Genomic DNA, 18543 nt, shown 5'->3' with positions numbered 1-18543 from the left:
CTGCTGGCTCAATCTGTGGGATACTGAGATTTCCCAGCGTGAGTTGCTGATGTCTTCACTGTTGGCTGTGGGGTGAAGGAGTTGGGGAATGTCTGTGCCTGGCAGGGTCCAGCCCAGAAACACAGGAAGTACTGTCTGTCCAGCTGACAGAGAGTACTGCTGACAAAGAGGTAAAGCAGACATCAGGCTGCTAGTCATATGAAGAAAACAGAGGCCCAAAGGGCTTTCAAGGATGATAATCAGAGCAACTTTTAAGAGGTAAATCAAACCCACCATTTCAGACATTTCAGAGGATTTTTTACTTGAATCATGGTACAGCGCCAGGAAGAGTTCCCAGTCAGTAATGCAACTAATCCTCTCTGTGTTCTTGCAATTTTAAAATACCCAGTGAAGCCCTGTTTTGGAGGAAAGTGTGGTATCTGTGGAATTTTGTGTTAGAAAAACCGAGCTGATGTATGCACATGGAGGGGCCTCCCAGATTAAATTACTCCGAGCTGCACTTGCTCTCAGTCATAGGGAAACTCAGCTTGGAAAACAAAAATCCCCCAAGCTTTCATGAGCTCAGGCATCCCTAATTGCTCTGAATGTGTGGGTAACTGTGACCCACATTCTTTGGTGGCCTCAGTTGCTGTGGAAAGCACATCAGTCTCCTCAGGCATTGGCTATTAAATGAATTGACAAATCTTCATATCCTTGAAGCCTCAGTGAAGGCTTTAAGAAGATTGTGAGGCAGGGAATAAGAGTACAAGCAAAAATATGTGGTATGCTCTTAAAACCCTAGGGAAACTCACAAGTTGATAGTATGACTGAAGAGCTTAGACCAAGATTATGAAGAACGATTTGAAGAAGCCACCTCAAACACCATCAAAGATGTGAGCCTTTATTTTAGGTTTCTTGACATGAGAGCTGTTCTTACTAGCTGGCTTTGCTAGTGAAATGTGTAGGAAACAGATTACCAGCAGTGAACAGACATGTATTCAGTGATAGCTCCCAAAAGAAAGGCTTAAAATGCAGGTCAGGTCTGTAAAATTGTTCTATTGGGTGAAACAAAGCATCCAGATGTTCATCTAAACTATTTGGAAAATGCCATTCTTCACCAAAAGTGAAAAAGTGTAACTACTGAGGTATAAGTATGTGCTTTAAGTCAGGGTCCGTGATGAGAATAAGAAACTGTGCAAATTTGGCCAAACTGTATTTTTCCCAGTGATTTGGTGCAGGTCAGAGAACCCACATTTCCAGGCAAATAATAGGCAGAGTATATAGTAGGTAGATGCAGGGTGTCTAACTTTTGAGACTTGGCATAGCATGAAGTGCACAGTGCCAGTAGCCCTTCTTTGTGGTATTGGCATGTTTTGTTTAGCCTTCTCAGATGGCAGTACTATTCCTGATCCCTTGTGTTGCCAAGTGTAATGGTTCACAGACAGGCATTACAGAGCAAGAAAACCAGTAACAAGAAGAAAAGGAGGAACAAGAGTGTCTGCTCTGGCAGCAAGTGCAGGGTCCCTCAATATTCACTCCTGACATTCTTTTGTACCCTCTGGAAAACGTTCAGCAGCATAAAAAAGACTCTAACAAGTTAAATAAGTTCTTGTTCTGCCAACAAATTATCAAGGCTTCCAGGACATTTTCTCCTCTGTTCCAGAGTATGTGTGTGAGTAGCCAGGATTTGCAGGGGAGACTTTTTTCCATCTAAACAACCCCCAAAAAATCTAATTTGGTTATATCTAAGGAAAAAGAGATACAAACTGCTGGTAAATGGACTTCCTAACAAGTTGGGGTTTGTTTTGTTTTGTTTTCTCTTCTAAACAAAATATACAGACTGTCCTAACAATAGGATTCTTCTGCAATGAAGATATTTTCAGTGTGCATCATTCGTGGTTTTAATCCATTAAAAAATAACAGCTAATCAGAAGAATATTTAAAAGGGTGAAGTCAATTCTGGCAGAGAAAATCAACAATATTCAGAGCAGTACTGTACTTACCCAAAGTTCAGAAATTAATATCACTTTCTATTTGCTATCTTGGTATGATTTTATTAAATCAATTAGAGCTGTATCTGGCACATCCTTTTGCAAGGTTAGGATCCCTCTGTTGCATTTCCCTGTTGACATTTCAGATGTAGTACCTACTAGGAGCTTGTGTGCTTAGAAAAGCAGAGAGCTAGCAGGCCATAAATGAGTGCTAGGATGGTTGAATTCACACCTTCTCTGTGAGAGCACTGGTGAGTGCAAAATAACACAAGTGACCTATACTAAAAGGGTAGAAGAGTTGTCAGATAAAAGACTAGGACTGGAGACTGTTGAAGGGGATTTAAGGGTCTGGGGAAATTACTTAAGGAGACGCTTGAGGCAAGGAGCTTGAAACCAGTTATGGGTGGGGATGGGGATGGGAGCAAGCTGAAGAAACATGCTGATGGCTCTGGGTTGAGGCCAACATCAGTTTGGAAGAGTTGTTCTGGCTTTAGGGAAGAGTCTTTCTCTAAGGGTGGGAAAAAGTAAAAATAGACTATATAAACTGCCAGATCAGGCTCAGGAAGGTTGGAGGGTTTTGGTTGGATGTGAGGCAGAGAAGGGTCAGAGTGCATTGGCTGATCAATAAGTCATCACATACAAGCTGTGCAAGACTCCCTTGGGGAAAACCCCATATGTGATCTGATTTGAAAATGGTTAGTCAAGGTGAGGCTGAGGAAGTTTCAATATCCTTTTTTGGGACGTGCCACTTCATGTATTGCATCCAGTTTTGATTATCTGCATTGCAGGAGAGGGAGCTCAGTTAGGAGGAATATGTTGTGCTTGTACATCAACACAAAGACTCTTCCCAGAGGCAGAGTCTCTGACCTATGACTGTGTTTTTAGGCAGAGCCGGAACCTTTCTTCCACCAGCAGTTCTCTCTTACTGTTTTCATAAAGCATTCTCCTTCCCTTCTTCTTAAGCCTTAGGTTTGGCAGTTAACCAAGTTGAAAAGGACCCTTTGAGGTCAAAGTAAACAATATTTAAGAAATCTTCTAAAAATGTTTGCTCCAGGAGGAGAGGGGACAAATGGCAGCTGTCATTCCAGCATCCCATCTGTGTGGTTAAAATGCTTTACTCTTGTTGAAACACTTTCTGTACCAAGCTGAATGCACTCTTTTAAGTATTCAGCTTCATCTGTCTTGTTTACCTGTCATGGAGGAGAGAGCTGGTGACCCCCATTACAGACTGCATGGTACACTAGGTGAATATCTGAAACAGCAGAGAGATGAGAACATGAGCAGTGGTGAAGCTTTTCCCCTCTCAAGTCTTAAATGTAGCAAAGAGCAACATTTCCATGTTGCTGCTTAGAGGCACTGTATTAATAAGATCATTACCAGCTTCCTGCACTACTTAATAGAAACCACACATAATATTTACACATCAAAACACTTCTGTCCATAATGTTTGACAGCATTATGCTCCAGAATTTACGCTGATTTGCTGTTTCCCCATGTGCCCCATATAGCGGAGGTAGAACTTGACTGTTCTGTTGCTCATGTTATAGTTATCAGGAACTTTTCTTTCTCCGATAAAGGACATTGAGAAGCAGCCTGTGAGCCAGCTTAAGCTTCATGTTTCCCATACCCAGGTCTGCATTTGTTATACAGTAATAGCACGGCTATTTGGCTAATTAGCTGGCTATTTATCTGATTGACTCTCTTAAGTATATGAAATGCTGTGAAATGCTTCAGAAAAAACATCCCCAGAGTTTTCCAGATAAACTTTGTGCTGTCTCGTTTGAAGGGAAACTTCAAACCTTATTGGCTATGTTTCAAAGTAAACTAGAAACTGGTATGGAAATTCATGCAATAAGCTGTGTTCTCAACTCATCCTAGAGAAGCATTGCATATTGAAAGCATTAGCCAGCATCGGTGAGAAGTGGCATCCAGAATTTCTGAGTTGCACTGTTTCCTGTCCCTGTTTATCAGATAAGACATCACCAACCCTTCAGCACAATGGAATAGTGTGAAAACTGAATTTATTTAGTGCTTACAGAGTGCCCACATGTTACAGAGTTGAATACCATAGGAAACACCATGAAGAATCAATTTTCACTCTCTCCAAAGCAGTGCACTGCAAATAAAACCTGAAGCCAGATAATGAGCAGTGAAGGAGAAACAAAATGCTTACTCATCAGCAGAGCTTCTCCATCTAATCACAGAGAAAGACAAAGAGTCCATGGGAAAAGATTTCTGGGTAATCTCTGTAATTTAGGGATGTGCAGAAGGCTGAAGCAGAGTGGGGCAGGCAGACTTGTTTACTAGTTTTTAGCACTGAATAACTTGAATTTGCAGCATTAATGGAATCATAGAATATCTCATGTTGGAAGGGACCCATAAGGATCACTGAATCCAGCTCCCTGCTCCTTGCAGGACTACCTAAAACTAAACCATATGATTTAAGAGCATCGTGGAGATGCTTCTTGAGCTCTTGACAGGTTTGGTGCTATGATCCCTGGGGAGCTTGTTCCAGTAGCCCAAACACCCTCTCAGAGAAGAACATTTTCCTAATGCCCAATCTGAACTTCAGTAACGTATTAATATTAATCATTAAAATGGATGGTATGCTAATGAAGCCAGAAGGTTGTTCAAGTCAGTCTTACTGCATCCATTAAGCTGTTGTAAGCAACAATAGGAAAACTGTGCAACATTATCTGTTGTTTCCTTAACAGGCCATTATAAAACATCTGTGTGCCTGCTGTCAGGGCTGCAGGCAGCTACCAGTGTGCAAAATGATGAAGTACTGCTCTTCTTCCATTACCAAGATGAGAGTTCTTTCTGTTATCCTGGTTTTAACATCTCTGAAGGGATATGACCTTGAGGAGAGGAGGCAGTGTCTTGGGTCTGTCTGGTCACTGTCACCACCAGACAGCTATGTAAATAGAAAACCCCTCTTGAATGAACAGAGTCTGGGAGTTGGTGAAAGAAAGTTCATAGGTTGCCACAGTTAGACAACAAGGGACATTTGAACAACACAGAACCAAGAATGTTCCCAGAGGAAACAGCTGTGAAGTTTTGTGTTTGGTTACACAGCTGCCAAGAGTTTGTGTTCATTTGGTCACTTGCATAGAGCAGGAGACCCTCACAGACTGAGGAGAGGAAAAGCGAAGGGGATGCTTCATCCGTGAAACTGCTGTTTTCTGTTAAATGGAGGAAAAACTCTAACACAGTGTATGGGGACAGCAGCTTTGTATGACTGAAGTTAGATATTTGGTTTGCTGGGCAATGCCATCTTTCGTATTTCTGGAAGTAGAAGCCTACTGAAGATTGCAAGGAAACAAATCCATAGAGAAGCTGAATGTGGAGGCCATTGGTATTTGAGTAGTACTGGAGTAATATCAACACCAACAGCACCTCCAAGCATGCATTGATTTTCTCCTTGTGTTATTTTCTTTTCATATGAAACCAGTGAAGTGCTGTGTGAGTCAGATAAGAAAGGTAACATTAGGTTTATAATTTTCTATAAATGTAGGGCTGATTTGTATCATGATTTTGAAGATAAGGGAGACCTTGTCTTTCAGATATCACAGGAAGCAGTTAAAAGATCAAGAGTCCGAATGCTGCCAGACTTGTAATTAGGATAATAGTCGCATCTGTAGAGCACTAAATGCTTGTGTTAGCACATGAAAGGCCCAGAGGCATTCCCTAGAGATGCCTATAACACAAGTCTGTGGTTCAGGAAGCCACTTCCATGTGATTGTTCCACCTGAGTATGGTACCGATGTAACTTTTAAATGCATATTTAAATCAGAACTCATATTTGAAGTGATTTGGGAAATGTGCAAAATAAGACAGAGCCTGGGCTTTGCAGACTGCTGAAGATATTAAAAATAGGTCAAATAAATTATATGACCTTAACTAAGAGATTCTCAGCTACATGTCTAGAATAGAGTTAATTTCTAGATTCAGATGTCTGAATCTAGCCATTCATATTGTAGCTGTATGACATCAATTCCATAGCTTCAGTGTAGGGCTTAAAGAGGTATATATACAGCACAGTCTAAACTAAACATCTGCATTTGGTTTTGCAGAACTGTTTTCTGCATCTGTGTGGGATGTGATGCAGACTGTGATGGGAGCAATGATGCCTAGATCACACAGCAATCACTTGCTGTGTAGGCACCTAAAAATGCATAGCAGTTTCTGGAACTGCATCCCACTCCTGAAGTCTAGTGAGATGAACTTGTCCACAACGGCAGAGCATAAAAGCTGTTCTCTGATAACCTGGAGATGAGAACGTGCTAGCCTGGAGCCAGATACTTACTTTATGGAGCAATGAAACACTCTTCATTCACAGGATAAAGCTGCTCTAACCTTTTTCATTTGTTTTATTGACAATGTTCATAGTCTAACAATGTTTAGCATGAGGAGAGGTCCATTCCTCTACTTTATCTATGCCATCATTTTATCACTAAAGGAAGTTGGTGTCCATACCAATGTGGCTTATCCCATGGACCACAGAAAGAGATCAGCACAGCAATTGACACCAGGACCAGATTAATGTTTTCTCCAGCAGCTGTGTGTGGCGTGGTTTGGTCACTGTTGCCTAACACAGTTCACTCTTTATGATGTTGGTACCTGGAAAAACTACCTTGGTGAACTGTATTCTAAAACCTGTCTTTTGATAAACTGAGGTAACAGCTGGCTGTGTGGTTATCCAGGAATTTGGGCTGAACCCCTGACCCTAATGTGTTTAGTTACACAGTATTTCCCTATGGTCTGTCTCTCAGAGCAATGTTCTGATGGTCGTCTTCTTGGTGCTGGTCCAGCTAAGGTGGAGTAAGGAAGCACAGCACTGCTTTTCCCCTTATTCAATGAGTATTAGTTTTCTGGGAATAACAGTGCTATGGTGGGAAATGTTTCATTTTCTACAATACTTTATCGCAATGGCATTTCTTAGTAATCCTGTTTTTCCCCAAATCTATCATTTCATGGTCTTTTTTTCTTACAGGAGGAGCTGGGCATTGCCTGTGAGTTGCTGGAGTCAGATTTCCTCAAGTGCAGCGTGGGATTTCCTTTCATGAGATCGAAATCTAGGGTAATGTTGTGATGCTTGCATTTGCAGAGTGATGGTCCATTCACCTCTTTGTCTCCAAGGAGTGACTGGAAAGGCAACTGCTCTGTAAAATGCCTGTGACTGACACTTTCGGTAGCTTTTGAACTCAAGATACCCAAGCCTTGTACAGTTATGGAGGGTAGCTGTCCTCTTTCTCACCAGATAGAGCCAATGACAGAACCTTGTGCACTACAATACAATTCTCTTAAAAAACGACTCATAGATGCAACTATGAAACACATGCATATTTCCTCTGCAGAAAATCAGCACAGGACTCCGTCTTATTTAAGTTGCCTTATTTTGTTTTTATTTTTGTCTTCTCTTACATTAAAGTGCAACTGAATTTGTACAGATTACAATGAGAATACCATAGGGACTTTTTCATATTATGGTCTCCTGGTAGCTTTGCATGAAGATTTTGTTTGGTAGACAAAGATGAACTCTCTCATGATGTTTAGAAATTCAGCCGGGTTCTTTCTGTCACTAAGTCAAGCTGTACAAATGACCAATGCAGAAGGGTGAGAAGACGAGGTATAACTTCAGGATGACCTGAACAAAATCAGTCTTCATTTTCAGAAGTTTTCTACTTCAAAACCTAATTCTTTCCATTTGAATTGACATATCCTTTGACCTGACAGGATTTTTTTTTTGGCTTAGGAGTTTTATTGACTGTAATATGCTCTTTTGAAGCATTTAAAAAGATTTTAAATGAAAAGTGCAGTAGCAAAATATTGTCTGGAATAGAATTATCTGAGTTTTTTGCTCTGGAATGACATAGTTGGGTTATTTTCTTTTTTTTTCTTTTTCAGCAAGCCATAGAAATCACGAATTTGGAAACTTTCACTTTGCCAAAACCTATGTTGGAGTTAGGTAGAAAAGTTACTGCATGGAGAAGTTAAAGGAGTGCAACAGTGGTCTTTACAGATTCTCTTTTCAAAATTAACAGCTGATTTTTAGCCATTATGATGGGTGGCCATAAAGCTTTAGCTTGTGCCAGTCACTCCCAGTCTCTGTGCAGGCCTGAGGCATGATCTTTATTCCCCTCAAAAGATCTCTTCACCAGCAAGTAACAGCATAAAGGTTAGTGCTGAGGTAGTTTCAGGTAGAGATCCTCTTATACTGAAAGACTCTTTCCCTGGCAGACATTCTCCTCAAGAAATACCTTTGAATGACAATTCCAGGAAAGGTGCTTTCACAATAAAGGAAAAATCAAACAGCAATATAATTGCTAAGATTTAAAAGCTATGCTGCAGTAGAAGAAGCTCTCTTATGTGTATCTAAATGCACTACTTTTGTACAGCTAGGCCAGTAAAATATATGTAAAGTTTCAGAATAAATGCATTTTGAAACAATATTTGTCTCTAAATACTGCATTTTCTTTGCACAGTATGACTTCAGTGTGATCTTTGATACAAGCCACTTGTCTGGGCAGGAAGAAACACTTACCTTCCTTGTCACTGCACAAAGGTAAGGGAACCTTTGTACCTCTTGATGACTTGAATATCCTTTGTTATATGAATTGTGCATTGCATATGCTTGACAGTTCTGTGATATTAGTGGTAGATGTGTATGTATAGTAGATGAGGTTAAATTTCTGGGTCTAAAAGTATGTATTTTGGTAATATAGAGGAACCATGTGACACAGCTTCCTGAAAAATGAGGTAGGATCATACTTAGGCTTTCTCTTCCAAGCAGTTGCAATTCTGAAGGAGCAGTTTGTGTTCTCTCAAATGGAAGGCTTTCGTGTTTCTATGCCCATCCCTTTGGGCCCTGTATCAAGCTCAGATCAGCTGCGGTTGATGATCAGCACCAGGCAGGCACATTTGTTCCAGCATTTGAATGAAATAAGCGTGTTTGGATGCAAACCAAAAAAGATAAATGCTTTCATCAGATGGTCAGGAATCTCACTGACAGTTTGCAAAGTTGCATGTCTATTTTTTTCCCCTATGGATCTTCAATGATCTATGACAGACTGCATGAAACAGCTGAATAGGGTATTTCCCCAAGGGTGCTTGGAGCAGGCATTGAAGTAGGGCGATGCCAAGTGTGCATGCATAGTGATTTTTATTTCGGGCAGAATATGAGGTGTGACACATGCTCTGTGCCTCCTAAGATGATTTGTCACAAAGAAGCAGACTCTGTGGGTGATTCGGTCACAAGCATTGTCAGGGTGTCTATGAGACAGTATAACTGATGGTAGCACAGCTGTGTTAACCTGGGCCATGACATGCTAGGTGTGAGATTAGTTCCTGCTTCCCTTACTGTGTGAATACGCCAACTTCATACCCTCCTGTGTCAAAATCAGGGCCTCCAGCCTCAATTCTCCTCCCCAGTTTGATAATGCTGTACCACGTAGTTGGAGAGAAGAGAGAAACTGTAGCAGGTGCTGAGTGATTGCTCTCATAGGGCACAGTCCTCCCCTTGCAGTAGCAACTGTAGTTGGGAACAAGATCCTGCAGCACATGGTGCTGGAATGAAACACTGAAAATGAGACCTCATATTAGAGAGGCAAGACCATGTCTTGCACGTTAGAGAAGTTTTATCCTCCGTGAGGAGGAGTTCTTGGTGTGTTCAGATGACCTCGTGATGCTTCTAGGTCAGGGAGATGCATCAGTATCTGTTAGGTGAATGCCAGCTGGTGCAAAGATGGGTCTGCAGTGCTTGAAGTTTGCCCATCCAGTGTTTTCCAGATTGTGCCACTCATTTTCCTGCCTTGGACAGCACAGGGATTTCCTCTGTAATCTCACTCCTCACATTTCTGTGCCCCACCAGTGAGAAGGGTTAGTCAGTGCCTTTAGATGGAGCAAAGAAATAAATAGTAGTTTGTACACATAGTCTGAATGCTCAGAGGGGTTTAGGAACAGGTTTCTCATTTCAGAAGGATGGGCAGGAGGACAGTTGTGTTCAAAGGATTCAGCTGAACCTCCAAAGACAACAGTGCCTATCCCAGTGCTGATTACCCTAATTTTCTCTGTGACTTTGGGCAAATTGCTTAATTCCCATGCTATGAAATAAGTGTAATAAAATCTGTCTGCCACAAGAATTGCAAGGAGCCTTGGGGTAAAGTCAGTGATAAAGAAATGGAGAGGAAGTGTCTGTGTTGTAGCCAGACTGCAATGACTGGAGACATTGTTTCCACACAAAACCAAGGCTAGTCTGGCTGAACACAGAAAACCTGTGACATGCTGTCATGGGAAAGTAAGCTTTGCCCTTCAAGAGGCCACTTAAGCCTGTTCCTTGAAGCTGCAATTCTGGCAGTAGTACCTGTAACAAGAGACTGGTTCAGTAGTGGGAGAGATCAACTGGACAGAGATCTGAACATTACCTTACATTTGCTCTGTTTAGAAAACCAGCAACAAAACCCCAAAGCCTTTTCTGCGCTTCATGGTGTGAGCTATTTTTCGAGAGTTAGATTCACTGTGCTGTATTCTCCTTTTCTGTCAGTGCCTTTGATCCATTTGAACCAGATAAGCATGTACCCATGAACCCTGTATAGAATTCTACTTGCTTATTCTGTTTGCCATCATGGTATCTCAGTATTTGTGTTGGATGAGAAATGTCTCCAATTTGGACTCTTCTTCAAGCCTGTTCAGAGGAAAACCTTTTATTAAGTGTTTTTTTCCTGGGACTGGGATTTTGTGGGTTTTTCCATCTGGGCCATAGTTTTATTAGCAGACATGGCCAATGTGTCAGTTACAGAAAGCGGAACTCTATCTATGCATGTATGTAGCCAGCAGGCTCTGGTTTTGTAATCTGAGCAACTCATCATCTGCATGGTATCACTTGGGATGTTACTGCCTGCTGTTGCCTCAGTGATACTGCCCTCAAATAAATAGGATCATATCTTTAGCTTTGCCAGCTTGATTTGTGAGTAAATCCAATTAATTACAAGGCAAAAGTGATTCCAGAGTCACTGCTGGAGAAACTGGAAATATATCTAACATATTTCTCAAGATTATTGTTCCAAGCTGTCACTCACAAAGCAGACTCACCATCGGAGTTAGAATAATTACAGTGTTCCATGTCGGACATGCATTTCACAGGCACCTTTCACGGACTTCATACAGAAGTGCTCACACTGAAATAAACTGACTCAAATCAGAGATGATTGCACACTTTTCTCTTTCCTCCTTCTGCTTTTTACCAGGTGAGGTAGCTACCTTCAAAAATGTAAAGTAGAAGCGGCAGCTAAGTACAGAAAGAGGGGATGGAACTGCTGAGAGATTGTGTCCAGTTTAGTATGAGGGTCTCACCCAAAAAAGCTGCTTGTAGTGGCACCAAATTGATGCTGTGGTACAATGCAGGTATATGGAAAGTCAGGACCCTCTGTGGGGAGTATGTATCCCTCCCAAACTGATGTGCAGTCAGGCTGGGACAGAATCACTCCTTGCATTGAGTCTAAATGTCCTTGCTTCTCTCCACTGTGCATCATGGCTGCTGTAGTTTTGCACTGCCATTTGAATGCACACCTTGCTCCAAGGCAGTTTTTTTGGTGAGAGCCACATTTTGTCACACCACAATGAGATACACAGGAGCAGTCACAATGCACATGTTTTATGTGTGTGCCCCCTCCGAGGTGGGTGAACAAATGTAGCTCTTAATCTTCAGGAGGCTTCTTAAGGAGCTGACATCACTCAAATAGAGAGGCTCAAGGTAGGAAGTCAGAGAGATGGTAGTTGTGATACTGTGTGATGTATTGCAAAGGCTGTCAATTTATAGCATGTTTGTTTTTCCTTTCTTGCGCAGTGGAAACCTAGAACGCACTGAATCTTTGCATGATAATACCCTAACTCTGTCGGTGCCCCTAATGCATGAAGTGGACTCATCTATCAGTGGGTAAGTACCAGTCACCAGATGAAAACAACAAAAATAATGATAATCCTAACAATAACATCTGAGTCTCTTCCAGTAAAAAACTGAATTCTTCTCTTTGCTTACATGTAGCGGAACTGTTGCTGTTTCCCTGTTTCCCAGACTCTGGTCATACAGACAAACTCATTCATTATCTGGGAATTTTATTTGTCATGCCTTTCATTCCAACACTGTACCTCTTTCTCACTCCTTAGAGAAACTCCATTAATTTAATGCTAATTAGTTACCATGATGTTTGTAGTAATGATCAGACTTTAATTCATGTGATTCTGTAGGTATGAGGGACCTTAAAATAAAATAAAAAGAGAACAAGTAAACCACATCTTGTGCCTTAGGTCACGTCTTTAAGGATATGGTTGGGAATCAATCACCAGGACAAAGGTTAGGGTCAAATGTTCTGGGATTTTAAGGAACTTGGTGGAGTCCAGCTGTTTGTCTTTCTGTTTAATTTCACAATCAGAATTCACTTCTGCTTCTGTTCATATTATCACTTCCTCTGGTCCCAACTCTGTGAGGCATCTGAACAGCAACTAAGGAATCACCCTTTGACTGAATTGTATAATATATAGCCACTGTCCTCTCCCCATGGTTGCTCATGTATGAGTTCCTCCTACCTTTGTACTCAGGGGTTTTCCCTTCCACTTCTGCACCACAGTCTTAAGTGTGGTTGGTCCCCACAGACAGACTGTCCTCTAGCATAGACTGTGCTTGAGTTGTAATAGGGGACCTGGTCACTCGTTGTGAATTAGTGTCCACACAGATTGAGAAAGTTGACATTCATTCTGAAACTGGGGAAGAAAAAAAATATCAGTAGTGTCTCCAAGCGGTCAGTGTCTGGTTTAACCACCATTTATGACAATCCCCAGTGAATACATATTGTCGAAATGACCAGTGCAGTTTAGCATCAGTAGAAGTCAAAGGTTCCTTTGACGAGCATGCTACATATGAAGGGACAAAGATACCTGCACTGACGTGGTTTGGCTGAAAAGCTGGGTAAAATCAGCTGGGTAAAGCTGATTTTCTCCCTTCTTACACAGAAATAAGATCCCTTAATTACTGACACAATAGTCAGAATGGGTAGAAGACATGCTTAAACCTGCTTGGAGAAGTGAAGTGCACTGCCAGACCTCACAAGATGACTATCAAGGACAAAAATCTCCTCTATATTGCCAGTACAGTCTCATCAGCATGTTCTGAAAGTTTTTGAGTGCTTTTGTAGTTGCAGATTGTGTAGAAACTTAACTCTGTGTCCTTGCTTCTTGACGCTTTGATAAAGATGGATTTTTGTACAGCTTTATTTCATCTGTGTCCTTAGATCTTGCCTACAGAATACTGCATGTCAATAAAACTGATAAAAATGTGGCTCTTTTCTTTCTCTTCAGAATGTACTATTTGTAGAGCACAAGGTCTCTGAATTTCTAAGCCCCACCCAACTGACTATGTAGATTACTTTATTCTTTGTCATAGACAAGGCTTATTCAATTCAAGTTCACAGAACTACCAGGAAAAAGCTGGGTTCACTGGAGAGCACAGTATCCCCATGCATAGTAATATTAGTAGTACTCTTTCTGGGACAGTATATTTTTAAAGTTTATTTTTATTAGCTATCCTGCATTTGAGTCTACAAGAGCAAACTTCATTCCTGCTCATAAATAGCCCGGAAGGGCTTGTACCATGTCTGGGAGGAGCCTTCTGGCACACCACTGTAAATGGGAGGAAGAAATCTGTCTCTTGCTGTTTCCCTAGCAATTTCTGGCATAGGAGGCAGGCAGGAAAAAAAGGAAATGTACCTAAACAGGCCTAAAATCCTGTCACAAAAAGCTCTGACCCAAAAGGACAAATTGGGAAGGAAGCAGAATTTTAGGCAGTCCCTCACCAAGGTTTGTCTGAAACTAGGACCTTTTCAAACCAGTACAGCAGCCCCAGATTAAAAGGAGGCACAGAGGATGCTTAAAGCACTCCTAGTCTTCTTCTGCAGGATTTCCAGGTACTGTTTGTGCTTCCAAGTCTTTTCTGATAAAACCCTACTGCTTTTTACTTTGTGATAAGATGATAAGAGTAGTTGAGGAGACTTGGCCTGTGCCACTGTAGTTGCAAGAAAGTTATATCCCCCTCTACTCTTCCCTTTAGCCATCTGTTAATCATAAAGGTAGTGAAGCTCAGATAATTAATGAAGTGTTTTTTTTCCTGCAATGCTATGTAAATAGTAGATAAAATTGGAATGTTTCTTTAGTGGATACTCAACTGAAAGTATTCCTGTTAGTAACGGTTTCTTCAGATTAACTTGTTAGTGCAATGATTTCCTGTATTGCACAAGCTATTGGACTCTCAGAAATCATCCATTTCAGGGGCCCTGGAGAAGAGGTTTTGTGATAGGAAAGGGGAAAAGGAGATAAAGGAATCAAAAGAAGTCTGCTTTGGTGGTGGGATGTTAACCTGGGTCAGCTGAGATGCTGCTTGTGGAGTTCAGTGTTGTCAAGAGAAAATTAAATCACAAATAATAAATTAATGTTAAATGTTCTCATAGAATTTCACAAGACCTGAAAGCAAGGGGTGCAATTCAACTTGCCACAAATGTATTTAATTTTGGCGACAAACACAGCTTACTAAATTTGTGTCTTGATCTTTCAGAGAAGTCTTCCCTACTTCATTTTTCTATGGTGATTCTGTGGAAGTGTCCAACTTTGTTCGGTTGGAAAACCACGAATGTCTTTTCCAGTCTCTCAACTTCACACTGCAGGTAAAACTGATCCTTATTTTGATTGCTCTCCTGCTTGACAGCTCTTTCTGGTTTTGTATCTCTTTTATTCTGAGTGATGTGTGGTCCTTGGAGCATGTTTCTGAATCACAGTATGCTGTCCAATGCATTGTTGATTGGCTACCATATGTACTGTGTGAAGAGATGGTGTGTTTCCTTATCTGAATGTATTATACTAAGAATTGCAAGTAGGGCATCTTACTTCCACAGGAATGAAGATACTTCCATTTGTTTTTCTTTTACCTTTCATCATGCACTCTGTAAAGAGCTCTGGTAACTCAAGTGCCACATCTTGGATGTAGTTGCAGGTTCAAAAGGGAGGAGTAATTCTTTTTAGTAGCATGGTCATTGAGGACTGGGCAGCTTTTATCCATGAGAACAAACATATACACATGCAAGGATTCAGACTTGCTATATGCCCTGGTATGAAAATGTTTATAGCATTGCTGATAAGAATACAATACAGGGAAGAGACTGGGACACTAAAAAGACAAGTGTGTGAGGAGGTTTCATTAAATGTCTCATAGCATTGCAGTGTTATTCAAGTATTATCTATAGATTACATTTCACATGGCAGTTAGATGAGTTCCTGATATGACAAAGTATATGGATGGTTTGTTATAGCAAACTCTTGTCATGCAGGCCAAAGGAACTTGTCTCGCTGCTGTGACTGTATCTATTACAAGCACTTTTTGACCGCTAGATGGAACTAGGGAATGATAAATCATGCTGAGGTGGGGGGAAATAATTTATTGTGAAAAATAGTCTTTCACCTTTTTTCCCCTTTCTGTTCTCCTAGGCATGAATGCCACTCAGCTCATAATGAATAACACATGTCTGCCTCCGTGGACAGACTGTGGTCCAGAGCAATTAAGCCCCCACTGTCATGCAGTGCCCTTAGCTATTTACTGAGAAGGAGTGAAAGCAGGATTCGAGGACATTAAAGCTTTTGTGAACCAGGCTATTAATTCTTGTGATTCTGATTTCATTCTTGTGGGTTTATAGGTCTTCCCTTCCCCCTTTCCCCCCCAGCCAGTTATTGGTTAAAACCAGATAAAGAACAGATGTTCTGGTGCTTTAACTAGATGGATATTTTCAATAAAACAAAGTGATAACAGGTAAAGGAGAAAGCATCTATATATTGGCAGAGCCAGCATTTGTCCTGCTTCATCTCTTATCTTGTGTTATTATCAACACACAAGTTGCCCTATGAGTAATTTTTTTTCCCCACATAGAAGGAGAAAATTGAACTGTAACAAGTCACAGATCTGCTCTCCAGTAATGCGGTAAACCTCATAACTGTGTGTGTCAAAGAGAAAGGGTAGAGTTTCATAATGGGCAAAGCATGGTTTGTATCACTGCTTGCTTAATTGTTTCTAATGATTTGCCTGCCATTTATTAAACTTCTCCAGATGGAGAAAAATAATAGTTTCTTAACCAAGAAAAAGAGATGATTTACAAAAATATGGGGCTTTATAGTGGGTTTTAAATGGGAAAATCTATACCATGTCCAATGTTAATAAGAAAACAGATCTATGCGTCATTTTGGGGAGGGGGTAACAAGATGTGCAATGAAAATGCCTTTTCTGCATTAGCTCTGTTATCTGATCTCAGCAAGATAATCAAGTTTCTTAAAATGTCTAACATGGGGCATTATGTTTGTGTTTCATGCAGCATTTATCATGCTCCATTGTAGTGGGATTTCTCCCCCTGCTCGGAGCCTCAGGGTTTTTGCAAGGATTTGGCATTGTGCGCTGATTCACTTTATCAGGCAGGCATTTCTTCAAATATAAACAGCGTTTGAAGAATGAAAACCTGTTGTGTTTAATATATGGACTTTACACAATTAACAACTGATTGCTACATTTTCTGACAGTACTGTCTCAGTGTTCATAAATATTCCAATGGGCCTATATTTTTTAACTATATGCAGTTATATATGTATTGTTAAAAGCAACCAGGAAATATTTTCCTGATTAAAAAAAACATAGATAGACATGAAAACTTAATTTCATTGAAAGTTTTCCAGGACTTATTTCTTTGCAGCAAAACCCGATAGATTCTGGAATTTTCATTTGATGCGATTCAGTGGTCGACTGGAAATTCCTTGAGAAGTAGTTTTTGTTGAAAATTTGTGGGACTTTGAATGAAAGAGAATGTTTTCCACTAAGAGTTTCATTTAACTGGAAACTTCAGAACTTGATTGGAAGTTGTTCACACGCGTTTCCTGGCAACTCAGCAAACCCGCGGTCCGGTAGTCACAATCATCATTACTTTGGCTTCTGCTTCATAAGGAAAACACATGCTGAAGCTAATGCAGTGGTTACTAGATGAAAATGAGAATTAACAGAGACAGCAGCATTTCTCATGGTCTTACTGATGGTGTTACAAAGCACTCATAGTGCTAGCAGTGTCTCTGTGTATCAGGTAGAAGTGTCATTCTATTTGTATTGTTGACTGGTAACCATATTGCAAAACTGCTTCTCACTGATGTATGAGTTTTGCTTAAAGACTCTTAGATAACTCTTAGATAAGCTAAACCTTTGCCTTCATCCTAATACTTACAAAAGAAGTGTTACACAGACTCACAGAATGGTTTGGGTTGGAAGGGATCTTAAATATCTTACTAAGAAGACATTGAACAAATTGCATAGTATTTGATTTTTTTCAACTTTATACTCTCAGCTCTGGTTCTACAGTAGTTTCCCATTTATATCCAGTCATATGTGTAATTTTTAGACTTTATTTTATTTCTTTATTTTATCTTACAGGTTTACAATGCTGGGCCAAGCACTCTCCCTGGAGCTTTTCTTGACATTTCATTTCCAAACCGCCTCTCTGCCACTGGAGCCGAAATATTTCATGTTCAGCAGATGATGGTGAGTACGTTATGATGTGTTTTGAGTCCAGAGAGGCACTGAGAGCTGACTGATGTCTGAAACAAAAGAAATCCAGCAGAACTAAGATGAATCATTTGCTTTTTTAGGTAAGAAGAGGTTCTTTGTATCTGTGGTCAGGTCATCATAAAAAGCTGAGCCCACCTGGCTATTGACTGCTGGCCCTCACCTAGGGCAAGCAGATGGTTGTGTGTTCCTGATTTCCTACAATGCAGTGTAAATCTAGATCAGGCTAACCCTGAAGTAAATGTGGAGAACGCTTCATTGAGTCACACCTCCAAAGACGACTGAGTTTTAATCAGCCCTCTCTGATTAAACGATGTATGTAATATCAGCAGGATGTATTATTAAGATGACTTGCATTCCCCATTTTATTCAGTGGTTATCTGCAAAAGCACTAGCTAGGCCTGAATACAGTATCAATATATATATATTTTTTACAGTCAGTGTTATAATCTGGTCCTTTTGAGTGTTCTTTTAACAAATGAAAGTAGCAGAGAAAGTTATTCTTTCAACACAGTGTATTTCAAAAGGCGGTTTCATGTCAATGGCAAAGAAATAACGAATTGTGGTAAAGGAGACACATTCTTAGATTTCATTTCTAATATTTATTTATTACTTTCAAAGCTTTTGTTAAACCACTAACATCCCATCATTTATTCCGTGGTGGCCAAGAGAGGCAAACCTCACTACTGGGGTTGTAGTACTGTTCAGTACTGTTTCTGAAATTCAGAGTAATCTGTCTTTGTAAGATGGAACCAGCTCTTCGGGCTACTTGAAAAGAAGTATTATACTTTATTGAGGAAGAAAGTATAATTTTTTTAAGTATTTATACCTTTTATATGTATATATTTATACTTTATTTCTTTATTACGTACTTTTCTAGCCTTTTGGCTGAAAAGTATTACCATCCTTTATATGCAAGTAGCTGTGTCACTGAATCTGTGT

General features: G+C 40.4%; 1 protein-coding gene across 1 annotated transcript in view; it reads left to right on the top strand.

Moving 5' to 3' along the window:
* The window catches only part of ITGA9 (integrin subunit alpha 9), a 213540-nt gene that overhangs the window by 155708 nt on the left and 39289 nt on the right, over nucleotides 1-18543 (top strand). Inside the window, exons 19-23 of the mRNA XM_034062975.1 lie at nucleotides 6964-7050; nucleotides 8456-8535; nucleotides 11815-11904; nucleotides 14572-14680; nucleotides 17470-17577. Coding sequence (XP_033918866.1) covers nucleotides 6964-7050; nucleotides 8456-8535; nucleotides 11815-11904; nucleotides 14572-14680; nucleotides 17470-17577 — 474 coding nt within the window. The remainder of the gene's footprint in view (nucleotides 1-6963; nucleotides 7051-8455; nucleotides 8536-11814; nucleotides 11905-14571; nucleotides 14681-17469; nucleotides 17578-18543) is intronic.

This window comes from Melopsittacus undulatus, chromosome 1 (genome assembly GCF_012275295.1).
Source record: "Melopsittacus undulatus isolate bMelUnd1 chromosome 1, bMelUnd1.mat.Z, whole genome shotgun sequence".
NCBI classification, from domain to species: domain Eukaryota; kingdom Metazoa; phylum Chordata; class Aves; order Psittaciformes; family Psittaculidae; genus Melopsittacus; species Melopsittacus undulatus.
This window is presented reverse-complemented; position numbering and strand designations above follow the sequence as displayed.